The sequence below is a fragment of the Vigna unguiculata genome, chromosome 11 (assembly GCF_004118075.2).
Source record: "Vigna unguiculata cultivar IT97K-499-35 chromosome 11, ASM411807v1, whole genome shotgun sequence".
NCBI lineage: Eukaryota > Viridiplantae > Streptophyta > Magnoliopsida > Fabales > Fabaceae > Vigna > Vigna unguiculata.
The window spans coordinates 36,003,404-36,024,006 of NC_040289.1; the positions used below are offsets into that span (position 1 = coordinate 36,003,404).

The 20,603-nt window shown below is 36.2% G+C and overlaps 3 protein-coding genes across 3 annotated transcripts; 2 read left to right on the plus strand and 1 right to left on the minus strand.

Moving 5' to 3' along the window:
* Positions 1-1,196: 1,196 nt before the first annotated feature.
* Positions 1,197-7,339, minus strand: LOC114168599 (kinesin-like protein KIN-5D). Its single transcript, XM_028053482.1, has 22 exons — positions 6,882-7,339; positions 6,651-6,780; positions 6,180-6,335; positions 5,615-6,091; positions 5,275-5,372; positions 5,013-5,169; positions 4,831-4,900; positions 4,590-4,666; positions 4,451-4,504; positions 4,293-4,373; positions 4,073-4,184; positions 3,843-3,929; positions 3,577-3,752; positions 3,337-3,498; positions 3,152-3,259; positions 2,924-3,082; positions 2,738-2,821; positions 2,409-2,614; positions 2,230-2,331; positions 2,031-2,140; positions 1,784-1,935; positions 1,197-1,669 (listed from the first exon to the last, which is right to left on the minus strand). Exons 1-22 carry the CDS (start codon positions 7,052-7,054, stop codon positions 1,448-1,450), a joined length of 3,153 nt encoding a protein of 1,050 aa, XP_027909283.1. The 5' UTR covers positions 7,055-7,339; the 3' UTR covers positions 1,197-1,447.
* Positions 7,340-10,138: 2,799 nt separating this feature from the next.
* On the plus strand, positions 10,139-11,287 carry LOC114170570 (chitinase 2-like). The gene has a single exon (XM_028056078.1). It carries the CDS (start codon positions 10,262-10,264, stop codon positions 11,189-11,191), a length of 930 nt encoding a protein of 309 aa, XP_027911879.1. The 5' UTR covers positions 10,139-10,261; the 3' UTR covers positions 11,192-11,287.
* A 3,726-nt stretch (positions 11,288-15,013) lies between these two features.
* On the plus strand, positions 15,014-20,260 carry LOC114170402. Its single transcript, XM_028055880.1, has one exon. It carries the CDS (start codon positions 15,014-15,016, stop codon positions 20,258-20,260), a length of 5,247 nt encoding a protein of 1,748 aa, XP_027911681.1.
* The last annotated feature ends 343 nt before the right edge of the window (positions 20,261-20,603 follow it).

Genomic DNA, 20,603 nt, shown 5'->3' on the forward strand with positions numbered 1-20,603 from the left:
AGTTTGATAAAATTATTAATTCTCCTTTTCACAAATATACAAATATATTTAATATCTATTTTTTTCAATAAGAACGAGATATATAGTTATATTTCTTGTATAAGATTTACTTTTGAGATGATTTCTTACTACACCCCCATATTTTCTTTCTATAGTCCCATAATTTTCAAAATTTCAATTATATTCATGTTATAATGTTATAATTATAGTTTCAATTCGTGAAATATGTAAATATCCTGAAGTACATAATTTTTGTAAATTTACAATTCAAATTGTAAGATTTATAATATTAAATTATATTTTAAATTTTACAATTCATAATATAATTTTATATTTTGAATTATATAATTTATAATACAAATTTATAAAACAGTCGATAATATAACTTTTACATTACGAAATGTAAAATCTAAAATATAATTTATATTATGAATTATACGATCTATAACGCACATTTAAAACTTAAGATTTCACTGATTTTAAACATCAATTCCAAGAGACGTTAAACGGACATCAGTTGTTTAGGATCAATAAAGCAGCAGCCTAGTATTTTTGAGAAAAAATGTGTGGTTCCTCAAGAAAGCTCAAGATAGGGTATGAAAGTGCAGTGGGAGAGGAGAGGGAAGAAGATGAGGACAAAGTTGACTTCTCAATTTGATTATGGAGTGCAGGAAGAAAACATTGGATGCAAGAAGAAACTGCCTTTATTTTATTGTTTCATACAATACTAAGTTTTGTTTCTTTGAAATTTTTTTATTTTACTTCACAATTTTGTTTCTCTTACTAATTCAATATCCTCCAAATTTTTTAATCTATTTTTTCTTTTCTTTTTTTGGTTTTGGAAGATTTGCTATTATGGCATAAAACAGAAGAGTTGCGGAAAAATTGGGTTTGATAATATACATAAAAAAAAACACACATTTCCTTTTTCAACAAATTATTTTTGGCACACTATTACTGGGAAGAGGACAAAAGAAAAATTACCACACTAAATATTTATATTTATATTTTACATATTTACCTTTATTTTTTCCAAAAACTTGCTGTGTGAGTAAGACAGTGGAACTTATTTCTAGTGATATACAAAGTTGATACAGAAAAAATGTTGATGTTCATCATGCTTCTAAGCAAGGAAACGTGTGTGGACAATTCAATGGTTTGGGATGATCCTTACATAAAGTAGCATCACTCTGATTGTAATTTCACTTTGATGTTGTTGGAATTCTATTATTACAATAGATTGAGGAGATTGACCATCATAAAAACCTAAAACCACTTTTAATATAAAACTATAAATGTATCCATGTGGAACCGATCTGTATTAAAAAAATCATATATTGCTGTATTTTTGTTCATTCTTTCTCTTTCCAAAATAAAAAATAAACGAATTTGTAATTTATGTGGAAATACATTGGAACACTATACTATTTACAGAATTTTGACTGCTCTAGTTGATTGCTATAAGAGGAAGTCTGGAATCCCTTACAGATTGTGCAGCTTCATATGCCCCAATGTATCTAACATCACCATTTCCATGTTTTGGAGATTTAGAATCCCAGAATGATTTCAGCAGTTCCTCAAATGGTGGGGTCCTTAGTTCTTCTATGGACGAAACACTGGGAAGATTGAAGGGTCTCTTTCTGGGTGTTGAACAAGATGGTTCATCTACCTGTATTTCACATAGCAGTTTAAACACAATATTAGAATCCACAAGACAGACACAAAGATTTTTCGTTACCAGAATCTATATATGTGCCTACTAAGGGTACTTTAAGTCCCTTACCACGTATTCACTGAGAAGACATTTCCCTGCATTTTCAGTTATCTCTATGATTCTATGGTAATGACCACCCTTCAATTCTCTCAGGTCACCACAGCATGGGATAATCCTAGAGTTTATATTCCCACAGGCGTCGCGATCGAGTTGCAATGAATCTGGCAAGCATAAATAATTTGTCAAGTGACATTTGTGGCATAATCTACCAAGGCATTTTGTGGTGCATAGCATAGATATGAACGCTAGTACTTACGTTCAATGGAAGATTTAATATCCGTGTTTGCTATTTCTGCATCTTCAAGAGTAGTTGACGCAGCACCTGAGAATCGGGCTCGTACGAGATTATTAGCTTTCATTCCTCCCCTGTTCGAAAGCAATTGGAAAAAAGATGAACAGATAGATAAAACAATTTAGTTACAATTTTTTATCTTAGCAAGGAATGAAAAACCTACCGAATAATAGTGTCCACAGAAGCAGCATTTCTCTTCTCTTGACTAAGTATGGACTCTTGAGCATTTCTCCACTGCTGTGCGCCTACTTCGGCTTTCTTGCGGCTGTGCAATTGTTTGGTTAGGGTAGGGCTCAGTGAACAAAATGAGAATAATAAGAACAAAATATCCATATTCCATACCAGTACTGAAGAACCTCCACAAGGTCATTCTTTCCAGATTCTACCGCTGAAGTATCCTCATGATAGTTGGACTCCGTTTTTTCCATGTGAATTTTCCATTTTGCTTTGATAGAAGAAGTGGAATCTTGCATGGTTAATGTTTCTTGCCTCAGCTTACTGATTTTAGCGTTTGCACTCTCTCGAAGATCATTAACTGCCATTTGGACCTAAACAAGCAAATAAAGAACGGTAAGAAATTGCAGTCAGGTAGTAACGGAAGCTAGCATTGCAGTCAGGTTGTAACGGAAGCTAGCGTAAGGAAGATCAGATTGTCTAAAAGAAACCGCTACCAGTTTTTTCTTCCTAGAACTAGAGCTAGCAAGCATTTCTGCCACTTTCTCCAACAGTTGTTTCTCTTCATATGCAGTACATTCCTACACCCAATAAGAGATGGGTAAATGTTAAAAGGCAAAGGAGTATCAAGAAATTTCCAATCGTGATTTGTGCAAATGCCACAAAAAAGGCACTTCAGTCACCTCAAACTTCTTTTGGAGTTCGTACAATTTCTGGTCATTGGTACATTGTGATTCTTCCACAATTTGAATCAAATTGGATGCATGCATGTGTAATGTCTCAAAGAAGTTCACAGTTATTTTAGATACCGCACGTGTATTCTCGACTGCTCTGGCATGTGCCTGCATTCAATAAATAGAATTTATCATCTCCAACTCTGAAGTTCACCCAACAAACAAGAAATCACGCACCGCTTCTTGCTGTCGAGCATAATCAGTTAACTTTGCCTCTTGCTTTTGGAGACTACTTTGAAGATCCTTCAGTAATGAATCAGCTTCTAATGCAATTCCTTTAAACAGCTGAAGAACAAAAATTATAGTAAATGCACCAAGAAACTCATATAGAATCAATAAACTAGGAAGTGTCAGACACTTACATCCTCCAAGGCGGATGAGTGCTTGGCAACTTCAGAATTCAACTCTCCAAAATTTAACTGGTTATTTCCTTTAAGCTCCTCAGCTAAACTGTCCAAAACTGTAATGCCGGAACCATACATGTTTTTAAGTTTTCCTACCTGTACTCTAAGATTTTCAATAGCCTGAAAGAGGGAAACAATAACAAATTCTGTTAATCGGATAAGACAAATAACAATCATCATTGGTAAATGGAAACCCACCTCTGCCTTTGTTGATACAAAAGAGTGCATGTCTTGTTCCATTGCCTTCAGTTGAAGCTCTTGTTGCATTACAGATGCTGCAACAGCCTTGTGCAGATCTTCTAGCTGTTGAGCTAACTGAGACTGGAATTTCTGGATAAGTAATCTGTTCCCTTCTTCAATTTTATCCTTCCGTTCTAAAGGTTAAAAAAACAAATTTATGTGATGTCAAGTTGTTCCCTCTAATTGAGGCCCAATAAAATTACCAGTTGAAAAATGATTCTAACCAATTGTAGAAAACAGGTTCGACACATCGGATGCAGCATTCTCAAGATCAGCTCGTAGCTCAATTGCATGCTCCACGAGTGTTTTTTCTGGAAGATGCAAAGAACGGAGAAAAATCACACATTGGAATGAGGAGAAAATGATTTTGAACAACCAACCCAAAAAAAGTGGTAGAAGGTATATTCAAACAGCTGGTTGATACAGAATAGGAGTTACAATTAACGTCACTAACCAGATTTCAGTAGATTAAATATTAGAAATTCCTTTTCCTTAATTGTTGCATTTGCTTGTGTGTGCTTTTCCTCAAGTTCAAATAATGACTGCTCATTTTCTTCAAGACTTTTCTGAGATAACATGTACCATAAGTAAATTTAATTCTTGAACCAGATCAGAAGTTCAAAATAAAGAAAAATCATTTAGTGTACAGCCATCTCTTGTGAACGTTTTTTTACCTCAGTTTTTTCTAGTTTATCACTTAGCTCGACTGTCAAAAGTTGCTGACGATTGTAGAGTTCTTGAAGTTCCACCAGTTGCTGCTCACAATTAATGAAATGTTTTTCAATATTCAAGTGACTATACCTATATTGGAATAACTTACGACGGAAAATACCTTATCCTTGGACTCTGCTTCTTGTTCCATGCGTTCTATCTTTTCAACCATGGCCTATAGAATATACACTTTTAGCAATAGTAATGTCTCAAAAGCATAATTTTATTCACAATTCTTGTTAAGACACGGTTAGAGAAACCTTCTTCTCCACTTCTTCTTGAAGATAACGATCACGCGGTATATAAATTCCATTCTTCTCTCTTGCAGCATACACCTCTGCAAACCACATAAATAAAAAAAATAAAAAAAAAATCAGCACAAAACTGTGAAATAAAAAGTAGTTTATTAACATGGTGCAAATTTCTCTGTTTAGAGAAAACCGAAGGAGGGACCATGCGAGGTGAAACATAAAATATTTTAATATGTAAACACTCGACAACCTTGCTTCAGCCTGTCAATTTCAGAATACAGATCCTTAATGAGTGCAGATTTCACCATCTTCTGATTGATCTAACAAAGTATTGAACTCCAAACTATTAGATATGTTCCAATGCGGATCTGTGATAAGAAAGAAAAAAGCATGGTATGGTTGACAAAGAAAAGTAGGAACAATGAAAATCACCTCTGGTTTGTTCTTGATATTTTTGGCACGGTGTGCATAATCCAAGGTACTAAGAGTTTCGTCCAGACAATGAATAGAAGGTGATATTGTAGCAACGATGCACGTCTTGGTTTTACCGCCCAAGGAATCCCTTAACAGTCTTGTTAATTTGCTATCCCTGATATAACGGGACAACTTGATAACACAAAATCCTTTTCCTCGGGTTTGAAAATAGAATCAAGAGATGCAAACGAGAGATAACCAGAACGTTAGTCACTCTTACCTATAAGGAACATGACCTGAATGCTCCACTAAAGCATTAATCACTCGACCAAGAGTAAGCAAGCTTTTATTTATCTCCCCAGCTTCCCTTGCTCTTCCCTGCGAGCATTTTCTCACAAGTGAAGCTCAAAAAGGCAATACCATTATACTCTTTTCAGACAAATGTCAAGAAAATAATAAAAGTAAGCTAAAGATAATGCCAGAATTGAAGATGACTACATAGACGAGGGGTACTTTTTCCAATATCAATATTGTAACAGCACAGTAAAGCTGTCGTACTGTTCCAAATTATATCATTTGAATGGACACTGCCCAAAATAAATCTCATAATCATTTCATACCTCTCTTGCACCCGAACGTGAAATATTCTCAGAGCCTGCAAGGTCCACAAGGTTTAGCTTCCCACATTTAATCATTTCTTCACCCTCTGGAGTACACTCCTTAATGTGGATCGTGATAGAAAATATGGAGTGGGAGCGACTGCTTTGTTTGTTTAGAAGAGTCTCAGCTGTTCGCCTTTTCGCAGAGCCCTTTTCCAATATCTTATAAATTTCATTTGCAGTGCAAACAACCTCTTCCTCTAAACCTCTAACAAAAACTCCCCCCTTTCCATCCTCCATGAGAGCTATTGGTTTCTTAGATTTGTCATCCACAAATTTTAAAGTCTCCTCAGGGGCCAAAAGATCAGTTATCTCCTCGTTGTAAAGCTCTAGAAACGTTACTTTCATGCTATACTCGGCAATCTGAGATTCTAATATATCAAAAATCTGCTTCACCGCTCTTGGGATGACACCAGCATCACTGGGAAACTCACCATTCTACATAACCAAAAACATAGAAAGGAACAGATTCAGCTCAAAGCAACAAGAAATACTATAAAAAGCTATGCAAGCAAAAATATATTACCTTTTTTCTTGCACCTCCTTCCATTGTGTACGTCTTCCCTGTCCCTGTTTGACCATACGCAAAAATGGTGCAGTTATAGCCTTCAAGCACTTCATTCACAATAGGAGACACGGCCTGCTCAAACAGTTCACTCTGCTTGGAGTTCGGACCAAAAACCTATTCCATAAGAAACACAATCCCGATGAATGCACGATTGCAAGTGAAGAATCCAAAAATAAAAAGATAGAAAGAGAGTAATAGTTTGTTGCCATGACTATTATTTATGATGGATAGAGAACGAAGCAAGTAACTAATGAGCTACTCGATCATTCCATATTCAGTTCAAGAATATAAATATTTTCACCAGGACGAAGAATTCTCAAAATCCAGAGTAATCCACACTCCAAACAATAAAAACAGTAACTCTTCGAAGTTTACATTACCAAAAAAGTCATCATATAAAAAAGCAAAACGCGAACAAATTTGACAAACCTTGTCAAATGCGAAGGTTCTGTCGATCTGTTTGTTTGCTATGTTCTGCACAGCGGAAACCTCTCTTCTACCTTCATTACACGAAATCACGATCGGCGTGTTCAACCTGGCTTCATCCTCACTCAACGGCCTAAACAAAAGAAGAAGCAAAATAAACTCCATCAGCGACTTTTACCGAGTCACAAACGAACCGAACTCAATGAAGTGAAAGTCGGAGCTGGACTCAGTGACCTGCAACGAACGAGCACTTGCACATTGACGCCTTTGTCCTTATCGAACTTGCTGTGACCACCGGAATTAGAATCTGCAGATCGCAGATCTCGCGGCAGCTTGTCGCCTGAGCGCGCCGTCTGCGACGGCGATAACGGCACCAATCCTCCTCTTCTCTGCTGAGGAAGCTCCATTGCACCAAACAAATTCGAAGTTGAAACCTCGCTGAAGAATTGAAATCGGAAGCAATGGTAGCAAAATGAATGTGAAACTGAAATCCGAAAGAAGAATAATGGTTATCTTAGAATGTGCAGTTAGTTAGGTTGTTTTATTCAGATGGAATTTTGCAGTGTCAGAAACTTTATTCTAGAGAGAGATGAAAAATAATATAATATGTGAGTGAGTGAGTGAGTGAGTGAGTGAGAGAGAGAGAAAGAGGGAGTGGTGTCTCTGTTATGGAAGCTGGAAGAAAAGGTAAGACAAAGGGAGAAAGTGAAAATGGAAACAGAGAAGAAATGGAAACTGAAGGAGGCGTTACCGTTATGTTGTTACGAGTGGAGAGACGTTTCAAAACAGAGGGAGTGCAATCGGAAAATAATGGGCGAGGATAACGGCGTTAAACCTGGGACGTTTATGGCATCACGCGACCGTTACATCCAACACAAAAACAAACACGCGATAATCAAAACGAAAACCTCTTTTTTTTTTTTTGAAAAAAACAAAAATGTTAACACTCAACTCACTAATTCTCTGTTTCTTACTGTTACTGTTTACCGTTAGTTCAAAAACAAGTTTGATTTATTCTTTAGTTAATGTTTAAATTGTTGGTTATAATTTATGTCAACGATTAAGAAGAAATTCAAGTGATTTTTAAGTTATTTATGACTTTCATTATTTTTTAAAATTTTGTTGGTGATTGAATATTTAAAATTTGTTTATAATTTTTTATCAAGTATTTTTCATTCAATAGGTTAAACTACAGTTAAATAATTGGGAAATGTGTTATCATTTTATTTAATCTTATTATTTACTTACGTAAAAAAAATAGTGAAATATTGAAATTACATAAAATGAAACTTTAATTAATAATATATAATAAATACGCATTGAATAGATAGTCGTCATAAGCGATAGGATATAAAATATTAGGAGTTTTATCCAATTGTTTATCCTTTTACATTGAATATAATATCAATTTATATTAATCATAACACATTGACTTTTAGTAATATGTAAAAACAAGTAAAATGGCTACAAAATTTAATATAAAAATGAAAGAAAAGTTAAACGGTCTCAATTGAAAAATACAAATATTTTGTATACTCCATACATAGAAAATAAAAGAAAAAATTAACAACAACTTGAATCCAAATATCCCTGAAATAACTCTAACTTAACTAAACATCCTTAAAAACACACAAGAGTTTAATTTAACCAATCTCTTAACTATGGTCAACATAATAGCAAGTAATCAAAGAGAAAGATACGATGAAAACCCTAATTTTAATTTATTCAAATTCCAATTATAATTTTTTCATAATACAATTGTGTGTCTATGGTGCAACCAAATTATCAATATTTTTCTTTTGGACATTATTATTTTATCATCCAATAAATTTTTATGAACATTTTATTCGTGACAAATAATATTAATTATCTCACGATAGAAGTTAAACGATCCAATCGTGACCTTTTGACTGTTATGCTCTTAGCCAAAATGGTACAATGATTAACTATTATAGTTTTTGCCCTATTAATAATTACTCAATCAAACACTTTATATTCACTATTTTACCATTTAACTTTTTTTATAAAATACAAAAGTTACTTTTTTTTAACTTTCCTTTTGGTCTACAAATCTTATATGTGAAGATATCTAGGAATGGAGGAGACGGTTGGGCCGGGAAAGGAGAACAAAGGGATTGGATTGGGCTTGAGACACAAAGGTGGGCCCAAATTTCTTGATTTTATATTGCAATGCTTCAACATAACACCTCTTTATAATAATATAAGACTTTTATTTTGTTACATTCTCAAGTAACTTCATTGCCCAGAAAAATGGATTTGATGTTGAAATTTTGATGAATTGAGGATTGAGACACTTTGCCTTCCAAGATAATTTAGGTTAAGGTTGCCGTGTACTCCCCAACAAACCAAAAACAAACATGTTCTCTATTTTTGTAACTTTATCCTAAATATTTTCTTTTGCTATATATTTCTTTATTTGTCAACACCTACCCACTTCTCTTAACTACTTTCTTTTTCTTCTACTTCTTTTAATTTCTTACTAAATTCACTCATATTTTGTTCTTTTATTGTATTTTATGGGGTAATTGTAAGTACAAATTTTAGATAAAAATGTAAACGAGTTAATATATATTGTATATCGAAAAATATGTACCCATATTTTCCATCATGGTTCACTGTAAACTTACTCAAGCATGTATTATTATTGTGTAAAATTGTTTTATTTATTTCCATACTATATATTTCAGTTTTTGACTTCAAATGTACTCACTTTCTCGTTCTCATTGATTGGCCATGCATATCATTTCACAACCATTCTTTTAATACTCATTTTAAAGATTTAAACTTCAAAATCAGTTGTTTTCCTTTCCCTTTTTAAATTTGTTTCCGTAAAAATGTAAAATATAATTTGATTTGAATTTATAAATTTTGAGATTACACTGTTTACCGTAAATCCCAAGAATTTTTTTTTTATATATAATCAATTAGTTGACAATCCACTTTTAAAAGTATTTTGAATATTAAACAAATTAATTTTTGTATTAAAAAAAGTGGTTCAAAAATAAAACAATAGATGTAGAATACATGTGAAAATTGGTTGGGTATTAAAATAATAGTACTTATTTACAAATGGTATGAAAATTGAGAGGAGTCACCACATATATTTTTTTTTTGTATGAAAAGAAAACTTGAATGTCTGATGGAATGTAATAATTTTTTTTTTATGTATACATTTCAGGTGGTTAAATTTTCATGAGAAGAGGTGAATATAATAATTATATTCTGGATGAGAAGGAAATTAATTCGATAATAAATATACGCATTCTTTTTTTCAAATTTTAATTATATATAGATGATATTTTACTCTAACTTTACTAAAATAAGAGTCAAATATGTTTGTTATGCAGTCAAACAAACATCTTGTAAGCAACAAAACAAATCAAGCATCAATGAAAAAACACATAATTAAAATAATTGAATTCAACTTTTTCTTTGAAACGAAGAACAACCTTATGGGCACGACATGCATCCAATTATTTTATTTTTTCATCCTCTATGTTCATAACTATACATAAACTACTATATATAAGCTTTTATCAAACGAAGCATCATCATCATCACTAAGCATATCACAGTAAAAAACTCTGAACTCAATGAAAATGAGAATTTCCATGACCAGAATCAGTTTAAAACCCTTGTTCTTGGTCTTCATGTTACTCACATCAACCCATGCAGGAACCATCTCCACCCCAAGTTCAAACCTATTCCGAGAATACATAGGAGCGGAGTTCAACAACGTTAAATTCTCCGATGTTCCCATCAACCCAAGTGTCCAATTCCACTTCATTCTCTCCTTCGCCATCGACTACGACACGGCATCAACCTCTTCTCCGACCAACGGAAAATTCAACGTCTTTTGGGACACCGACAACCTTAACCCTACCCAAGTCTCCGCCATCAAGGCCAAAAACCCAAACGTAAAAGTAGCCCTGAGTCTCGGAGGAGACAGCGTGGGAGGAGGCTCCGCTTACTTCAACCCCTCTTCGATCGATTCCTGGCTTTCCAACGCCGTTTCTTCACTCACCACCATAATCAAAGAGTACAACTTGGACGGAATCGACATCGACTACGAGCACTTCAAAACGGACCCCGAAACGTTCTCGGAGTGCGTGGGGAGGCTCATCAAGACGCTGAAATCGAACGGGGTCATAGAGTTTGCGTCCATTGCTCCTTTCGACGATGACCAAGTTCAGAGCCACTACTTGGCCTTGTGGAAGAGTTACGGGAACCTCATCGACTACGTTAACTTTCAGTTTTATGCGTACGACAAGGGCACTGGTGTGGCACAGTTCATCGACTACTTCAACACGCAGAGTTCGAATTACGAAGGTGGAAAGGTGCTGGTGAGTTTCATCAGTGATGGGAGTGGTGGGTTGGCTCCCAATGATGGGTTCTTCACAGCATGTCATACGTTAAAAACTCAGAATAAGCTTCATGGTATCTTTGTCTGGTCTGCTGATGACTCCATGGGAAATGGTTTTCGTTTTGAGAAGCAATCACAGGCCCTTTTAGCTTTACCCTAGTAAATTAAGTTAGCTTCAAATGCTAATACTGAACAAAAATATTTAGTGTGTATTGGTACTATATATCTCTGTGGATGCATGCATGTATGATATAAATATCTTACACCTTTTATGTTATATTTAATTTCTTAATCATTTCTTATCATAATATGCGTCTGTTTTGGTATCATTTTAAATCAATTCTGTGAAGTTAAATTACACTTAAAATTTACATTTTTAACTGAATCAACCTTTAGTAAATAATACCCTTTTATTATATATATATATATATATATATATATATATATATATATATATATATATATATATATATATATATAGTCTACTTATATATTCTTGTTCATGAACTTTCCCTAAACCTTCTTATGTTACCCTTTCATGGCTATCATGTTAGTGTTGTTCTTTCAAGTAAAACATATTAGTTGAAGGTTGAAATACTAGGTTCTTTTACTTTACTCATTTGGTCTGAACTATAGATTACTTCGTATCGGATACACAATAGGTTGGGTCCATTCCTAACTAATATTATATCCTACTTTTTTTTTTCTATATTATTTTGACTCATTTTTAAGTAGTCATTCTCATCCTCCTTATATTATTACATTACTAAAAAATCATTTTTTGACAATTTTATTTTAAAATTTTTTCGTAGAAAATACTTATAAATTTTGTTATAAAAAAAATTACAAAAAATTGTTGTAAATTTTTTGCAAAATATTTTGTATAAAACACTTTTCACAAAAAATACTTACAAATTTTATAATTTTATAAGAAATAATTATTTATAAAAAAATTATCGGTTAATTAAGATTTGTAAAACAAATAACAGAAAAAAAAAATTTTATTGTAAACATTTTTAATAAACTTGCAAGAAAAATCCTATAAGAACTTTTAGTAGTGACACATCACACTATTAAAAAAAATAATCAAAAAATAATTGAAATAATATATTAAAAATAAATAAAATATTGTAAAAATATTATTATCTTCTTACGTTGGTTTTGGTCCGGATCCATGACACGTTTCCAAACATACAAAGTCGAGAGTTGGGGAAAACAATGAAGAGGTTTATTAACAATGATACACCATGCATGCGCACACTGCACGCCATTATATACGCATATGTACTGTAATTTTTTTATTTTTTATTTTTCCATTTCATGGCACCTTTTAAGGTTGTTTCACTTTCTCCAAGTTTACCAAAGAAGATAATTTGATGAAACTATTATGCATTCAAATGCCAAATACGTGGAGTGTCACTAATGACCATAAAATTGTCGATCCTATCATGATTAGAAAATCATAACAACACTACCGACCCTTACCCATTTTTCCTTTTTTCTCTTTCAAAAGAGTGCAGATTATTTTTCCTTCAAATTTTCTTCAACCAAACACTCACCACTTCAATTTTTAGGGTCGTCTTCCGTAAAAAAATGAAAAAAAAAAAAATGTTACTGGCGCATGCTTTATGCACACATTACCCCACATTTATTCCGTTCTTGTCATTAAATTGTCGTTGCTCTCATATTAACACTAATTCATTTCACTTTATGCCAAATATATTTTGTTTGCTATTGGAGTTTAAAGTCTCGTATCGATTAAAGATAAAGTAATTTCATAGTATATAAGTTTGTATAAACCTTACATTATTTTGTAGAATTGAGATAGACTTAAAGTTCACCTCTTAATATAATCAGATCAGTCTTGATTCACTGTTCTTCTCCTCTCTCGTTTCTCCATGACCACTTCTCAATTAGATATCAAAGTGGTATTGTCTATTTTGAAGTCCAAAACATCAAATGAATTGTTAATTGCATCAAAGGTTTTACGTTTAACATGTATTATACACACTGGTCCTGGTAAAAGTATATGAAAGATTATTAAGTAGTGAATTAAAAGTGGTGAGATAGCTAGAATTAATGTCAAAGAATGAATGATAGTAGTGGAGAAACTGTGTCTTGTTGAAAAGAGGGCACAAAGCTATGGAAAGAGTGTCGTTGGGCCATAACAAGTTTCGTTGTCTTCTCCATATTGGTAAGAGTTCAACTTTTCATGTAAGCAGAGAACCCACTCCATTTCATGGCTGCAAAAGTTCAACTTTCCATATAAGCATAACCCCACTCCACTTCCTCAACTCAAACATACCACATGATTGCATGCTAGCAAAGTGGAAAATATTATTAGACAATAAAATATCTATTACTATATTTTTAAATAATCAACTTTTAAGTCTCACTCCATCTAATAAAATTGATTTGTAAGACGATGTTATGTTTTACAAAATTGATTTATAAGATGATATTTATATTCATTTATATCTTCACCGCATGATTAATATATTTTGGGTTAAATATGTTTTTGGTCACTCAAGTTTAAGTGAAATTTAGAATTAGTTTATCTTTAAAACTTTTGACCAATTTAGTCTTTCATCTTTAAAAATGCGTGAATTTAGTTCTTTTAACCAATTTTTGTTAAGTTTATCTGACGTTTCAAATGCATTTCATAATAATATTTGAATTATTTACACTGTTTAACACATTTACGCTTCAATATTAACTCAAATATTATCATAAAATGTGTTTAAAATGTCAAATAAATTTAACAAAATTTGGTAAAGACTAAATTCACGTATTTCTAAAGATGAATGACTAAATTTGTATAAAGTTTCAAAAAGAAACTAATTCCAAAATTCACTGAATCTTGAGGGACAAAAAACATATTTAACTCATATTTTCGATCAATTATGGTGGAAAGGAAAGATAGATCATGTAAGAGAGGAAAAACTAAAATTATTTACGATGTCTACTTCATCGTTTTGATGACCTTAATATAATAAATACTCATTTCAATTCTCAGAAGATATTTAATATAGTATTTTATTTGTTTGTGGTTATTTAAAGTAATTGTGGTTGTCGTTTACTTCTTCAAATCACGTTTCTTGTTTTTGTCTTCTTTTGTGGACGTGTCTTGCTTTATTCGTTCATCGTAAAACAAATGTTATGTTATAATGTACATCTAAAGCATTTCCATTTGTTTTAATCTTTAAGCAGTTGATGTGTTAATTAAAAAATATATATGTACTGAATTTTTCAGTAACTAGTTAGATTCTAAAAGTGGTTAATTAGGTCAACTTATCTCAAATTGCAGAATTTTGGAACCGAAAGTTAAATTAATTAGGGTTATAATACTTAAAAAACGAAAAAAAAAACATGTCAATTTTCTTTTGATTTTTTTTAACTAATAATTATATATTTTTGTCCTGGACTGGAGGGAGTCGGTTGAGGGCTGAGAGAAAGATTGGTTTTGACTCGGTAAGTCGACGAGTTGAGATGTTGATTAGATGAGGTCGGCTTTTGACCGAGAGGGTGTGAGAGGCTGTCACCGCAGTATTTTGTTTCGGTATGATGGCGAGGGGGTGGCATTGATCAGTTTTATATTTCGTGGTGTTTTTGGTTAGTAGGGTGGTTATTATATTTGGGGAAGGTAAAAGATAATGCCGTTTCCCAAGAAAAGTGGTTATTTTTATGAATATCTTAGAATTAGATAGGGGGGAGGCTTTTAGTTATTATTTGGTGAATTTTGGGGATCAATATTTTGTAACTGATTATAATATAAATAAGAGTATTACTCCCATGGTCAAGGGACGGAGTTTTTTGACCTAAATAAGTCTTAAAGCTTTCATTTTGTTTTGGTGAAGAATTATCTCCCATTTTTCTTGACCAGAACATTGGCGCCCACCGTGGGGTACGGTAAAACTCGATCCTTACCCCATCAGGATAGTAAACAGTGAAAGAAAAGGAAGCAGGAGAGACGAACAGAAGAATGAATAGAGGCAGAGGAGCATCACGTGAAGGGCCTACTCGGCAACAAATAATGCAGAGCATACTGGAGCTACAAAAGCAGAACGAGGAGATCAAGATGAAGGCGGAGGCCGATCAGGCCCTACTTGAAAAAGAAAGAGAAGAAACTCGCAAGAAAGCGGAAGAAGACTTGCAGGCGTTAAGGGAAGAAGCTTTGGGAGAAAGAGAGAGGTTGCGGAAAAATACGGAGGAAACACATCAACGATTGGAGGAGGCACTCCGACAGCAGGAACAATTGCGGAAAGCGAACGAAGATATGCAGAATAGATTAGAGTCTGCTAGGGCTGGTTTTCGCTATTCAACTCGGTTGAATTCCGATGTGGCTGATACCAGTCCTTTGGCAGAGACGATCATGAACGAGCCGATCCCACAGAATTTTGTAATTCCCAAAATCACACCTTTCACAGGGAATTCCGATCCAGAATTACATTTAAAAGCATTCCAGGCTCGGATGATGATATCGGGTGGTAATGATGCTATACGCTGCAAAATGTTTGTGGGTACATTGACGGAAATTGCCCTAGAATGGTTTAACACCATACCTAATTCATCTATCAGTTCGTTTCATGATTTCAAGCGTCTTTTCTTGGAGAGGTTTTCAGCAAATAGAGCCAAACCGGTGGAGATGGCAGACATGTTTGATATAAGGCAAACCACCGAAGAAACGTTGAAGCAATTCCTTAACCGATTCACCAACATCAGCATGCGGCTGATAGACCCTAACGAGGGTTTGCTCGTCAAAGCCTTTATGAAAGGGCTTCGGGCCAGTTCGTTTGGTGAGTCCCTATACAGATATCCACCGAGATGCCTTACAGAGATCAGACAAAGGGCGGCTGTTGAAATAGAAACTGAGGAGGCCATGCGCCACAAAAAGACAGGAGACAGGAAGCTAGTGACTCATTCCAGGAGTGAAAGAGATATGAGACCTTATCGAAGAGAAAGAACCCCTCCTAAGATGAAGACGGATCGGCGTTTTGTCCCTTATGTGGCACAACGAAGGACCGATCATCCGCAAATGCCAGAGATACCGAATTTTAAAGTGCCGATGGCCCAAGTCTTGGAGGATGCGGAGGTAGCTAGACGTTTACGTTATCCTAATGTTGCGGGGAGAACGCTTGGCAATAAATTAGACTCTTGGTGTGAGTTTCATCAAACCAGAGGTCATGGCACCAACTACTGTTATGGTTTGCGTTATCAACTCTCTGTTTTGGCAAACCAGGGACTCTTGGCAAAATTCATAAAGAAGGGTGCCGAGGAGAAATCATCAGAGATTCGCACGGACCCTGATATACATGAGACGCCTGTTTTGGGGGATTTTAATACGATAGCAGGAGGTTTCTCGGGAGGAGGACAAACCAGCTCGGCTAGGAAACGATATGTGAGGAGCGTCATGACCACAGCAGTGGTGGATAAGCCGAGACAAGCCCCCGACATAACATTTTCAAACGACGATTTGAAAGGGGTAATCCCACATGAAGATGATCCCATAGTGGTGTCAGTGATCATGATGGGAAGGAATGTCCACAGGGTGCTAATTGATCAGGGGAGTTCTGCCGATGTGATGTTTTGGAATACTTTCATAGGATTACAAATTCCGATAGATCAATTAAAATCATTTGATGGAGTGCTTGTCGGTTTCTCTGGAGATCCAGTGGAGGTGAAAGGGTATGTTGATCTTAGAACAACTTTCAGAGACAAGGAAGATGCGAAGACCATATTTATACGCTACATAGTAGTCAATGCCCCTTCATCATATAATTTGTTGTTGGGAAGACCTTCTCTCAATAAGTTAAGGGCTGTGGTGTCAACAATACACCTAAAAATGAAGTTTCCCTCAGATGAGGGGAAAATACTTACTTTGGCTGTAAACCAGGAGACCGCTCGTAAATGTTACGAGGATAGTCTGAAGTTGAAGAGGAGAGTAGCCTATTCAGTAAGCACAACTGGAGTAATATTGGATCCCGAGTTAGATCCGAGGTTGGTGCATCCTGAAAGAAGGCCTCAGCCTGTGGGAGAGGTGAAGGAGGTGGTTATAGATGGGAAGAAGTTGAGAATTGGGGGTGATTTGAGTCAGGAGCAAGAGCAACAGCTCATCCGAGTGCTGAAGAAGAATCTTTCTTCATTCGCTTGGACTGTGACCGACATGACGGGAATTGATCCTGATTTTCTATGTCACAAGCTTAACATTAACCCGTTGGCTAAGCCTAAAGTTCAGAGGCGTAGGCGGTTGAGTGGAGACCGAGCTCAGGCAGCCACTGAGGAGATACATAAGTTATTAGAAGCGGCTCATATCCGAGAGATACAATACCCGACCTGGTTAGCAAATGTGGTGATGGTGAAGAAGTCAAATGGAAGATGGAGGATGTGTGTGGATTTCACGGATTTGAACAATGCCTGTCCAAAGGATTCGTATCCGTTGCCTAATATAGACGCACTAGTCGATAACGCATCGGGATGCGCTTTGCTAAGTTTCTTAGATGCTTATTCGGGTTACAACCAAATCAAAATGCACTGGTCAGATGAGGACAAGACGGCATTTATGGGAGGAACAGTAAATTATTGTTATCGGGTAATGCCGTTTGGATTAAAAAATGCAGGAGCCACTTATCAGAGGTTGATGGATCGGATATTGGCGCCCATGTTGGGAAGAAATGTTTATGCATATGTGGATGACATGGTAGTCACCTCGGTAGAAGAGAAGAAGCATGAGGAAGATTTGGAGGAGTTATTTGTTACCATCAGCAAATACAAACTTAAGCTTAATCCCGAAAAGTGTGTTTTTGGGGTTAAGGCTGGAAAGTTTTTGGGTTTCCTACTCACTGAGAGGGGGATAGAAGCCAATCCAGATAAATGTGCAGCGATTATAAATATGAGGAGTCCCGGTAACGTAAAAGAAGTGCAAAGGTTGACGGGAAGGATGGCGGCTTTGTCCCGCTTCCTTGCCAAAAGTGGAGATCGTGGTTTTCCTTACTTTCAATGTTTGAAGAAGAATGAGCGATTTCAATGGACTGATCAGTGTGAGGAGGCATTCCAAAGGTTGAAAGAATATCTGAGCAAACCGCCGGTATTGTGTAAGCCGGAAAAAGGTTCTGAATTATCTTTATACATATCGGTAACCGAACATGCTGTTAGTTCGGTCTTAGTCAGAGAGGGTGACGGGGAGCAGAAACCAGTGTACTTTGTGAGTAAAGTACTCCATGGTGCAGAGGAAAGGTATCCCACCATAGAAAAGGCTGCATTGGCCGTGGTAGTGTCAGCTCGGCGTCTGAGATATTATTTTCAGAATCATGCTGTTAAAGTGAAGACGGATCTACCGATCAGGTACGTTTTGCAAAAACCTGATATATCCGGCAGGTTGGTCAAATGGGCGATAGAGCTGTCGGAGTATGGGCTACAGTATGAGTCACGAGGGCCAATCAAGGCCCAATTCTTGGCTGACTTTGTGGTGGAATTGTCTGAGCCACCTGTGGAGAATCGAGCTGTGGGGGAGATAACATGGATATTGTCGGTGGATGGAGCTTTTAATTTGAGGGGTAGTGGCGCTGGTATCGTTCTGGAGGGGCCGGAAGGGGTATTGATTGAACAATCATTAAGGTTTGCTTTCAAAGCCAGTAATAATCAAGCGGAGTATGAAGCCTTGATAGCTGGTATGCTTCTAGCCAAAGGAATGGGGGCCACTAAGTTGTTGGTGAAAAGTGATTCTGCACTGGTGGCAGGTCAGGTGAATGGCGAGTTCCAAGCTCGCGATCCGCAGTTGGCTAAGTACTTGGAAGTTGTCCAAGCTATTGCGAAGAACTTTGTCCTCCTTGAGTTTGTGCATGTTCCGAGGGAGCAAAATTCACGAGCTGATTTGTTATCCAAGTTGGCTAGTTGTTCAAAGCCGGGGCAGCATAAATCGGTGATAAGGGAAACATTGGTAGCTCCTCGGATTGATGCGCAGGAAGAGCATCAAGTGCTGGAGATTTTGGCGATCGAAGAATCTTGGATGGCACCTTTTAAGAGTTATCTTGCGGATGGTAAATTACCTAGGGATTCTAACGAGTCTCAGAAGATAAAGAAAAACTCAAGCCGGTATACGCTGATAGATGGACATTTGTTCAGGTATGGGCACTCCAGACCTTTGTTGATTTGTGTTGGAAGAAAGGAAGCAGATCGGCTTATGGCCGAGCTCCATGAGGGGATTTGTGGAAGTCACGTAGGGGGAAGGGCATTGATGCTCCGAATAATCCGAGGAGGGTTCTTTTGGCCCACTATGAAAAGTGATTGTATAGAATACGCCAAGAAATGTGAATCGTGTCAGAAACATGCCGATTGGAGTCATGCTCCGCCAGAGCTACTGCATTCTATTAGTACACCTTGGCCTTTTCACACCTGGGGAATAGACATCTTAGGTCCGTTTCCTAAGGCGGTGAGGCAATTCAAGTTTTTGATCGTAGCTGTAGAATATTTTACGAAGTGGATCGAAGCCGAACCGGTTGCTGTTATCTCGGGGGGGCGAATCCGAGAGTTTATTTGGAAGAATATAATATGCCGATTCGGGGTACCACGTCGGATTATTTCAGACAATGGAACTCAATTCGCATGCTCGCAGGTAAAGCAGTTGTGCGCGGAAATAGGGATTAAACAGGTCTTCTCATCGGTAGAACATCCTCAGACAAACGGGCAGGTGGAAGCAGCTAATAGGGTGATATTAAGGGGATTGAAGCGAAGATTGGCAGAGATGAAGGGGGAATGGCCAAACGAAGTATCTCGGGTGTTGTGGGCTTATCATACTACTCCTCAGACAACTACCAGAGAGACTCCCTTTTCGTTGGTGTACGGTACTGATGCGATGATTCCGATTGAGGTTATGGAAAACACTGGGAGAGTGAGATTGTTTGACGAGGAGATTTCTGAGATTGGTTTGCGGGCAAACCTTGACGTTATAGATGAGGTTCGAGACTTGGCCCAAATTTCTAATGAGGCAGTGAAGAGAAGATTAGAGAGAAGTTACAAGACTAAGGTGGTACCACGGAAGTTCCAAGAACAAGATCTGGTATTAAGAAAAGCGCAATTGATTCAGATGGATAGCAAATTGGCTCCAAAGTGGACTGGGCCTTATCGAGTCAAACAAGTGCTGAGAGAAGGGGCTTATAAATTGGAGACGCTGGAGGGGAAGGAAATTCCGCGAACATGGAATGCAGCTAATTTACGTTTTTATTTTAGTTAAAGTTTTTGTTAAGTTGTTTTGCTTTTGCTTTTTGTAAGAACGTTTGTGTTTGATTTCTAATGTTATGATAGTGTTGTTTCACCTGTTCTTTTCCGAGTTTATACACTCGAGGTAAATTCCGAGTTTATACACTCGAGGTAAATTCCGAGTTTATACACTCGAGGTAAATTCCGAGTTTATACACTCGAGGTAAATTCCGAGTTTATACACTCGAGGTAAATTCCGAGTTTATACACTCGAGGTGAAATTCCGAGTTTGTACATTTGAAGCTAAAAGGAGGTACCATTGGAGAGCTCGGTTTGTAAACGAGTAATTATTTTCTGAGAAGTTTGGTGTTTGTAGG

What these genes read in the sequence shown, in the direction of transcription:
- LOC114170402 (XM_028055880.1), top strand. Translation starts at nt 15,014, where the DNA reads ATGAATAGAGGCAGAGGAGCATCACGTGAAGGGCCTACTCGGCAACAA.
- LOC114168599 (XM_028053482.1), bottom strand. Translation starts at nt 7,054, where the DNA reads ATGGAGCTTCCTCAGCAGAGAAGAGGAGGATTGGTGCCGTTATCGCCG. An exon ending in AATTGACAGGCTGAAGCAAG is followed by an intron (nt 4,667 to 4,830) that starts GTTGTCGAGTGT and finishes TGTGGTTTGCAG; the next exon opens with AGGTGTATGCTGCAAGAGAG. An exon ending in AACTCCAAAAGAAGTTTGAG is followed by an intron (nt 2,822 to 2,923) that starts GTGACTGAAGTG and finishes TATTGGGTGTAG; the next exon opens with GAATGTACTGCATATGAAGA.
- LOC114170570 (XM_028056078.1), top strand. Translation starts at nt 10,262, where the DNA reads ATGAAAATGAGAATTTCCATGACCAGAATCAGTTTAAAACCCTTGTTC.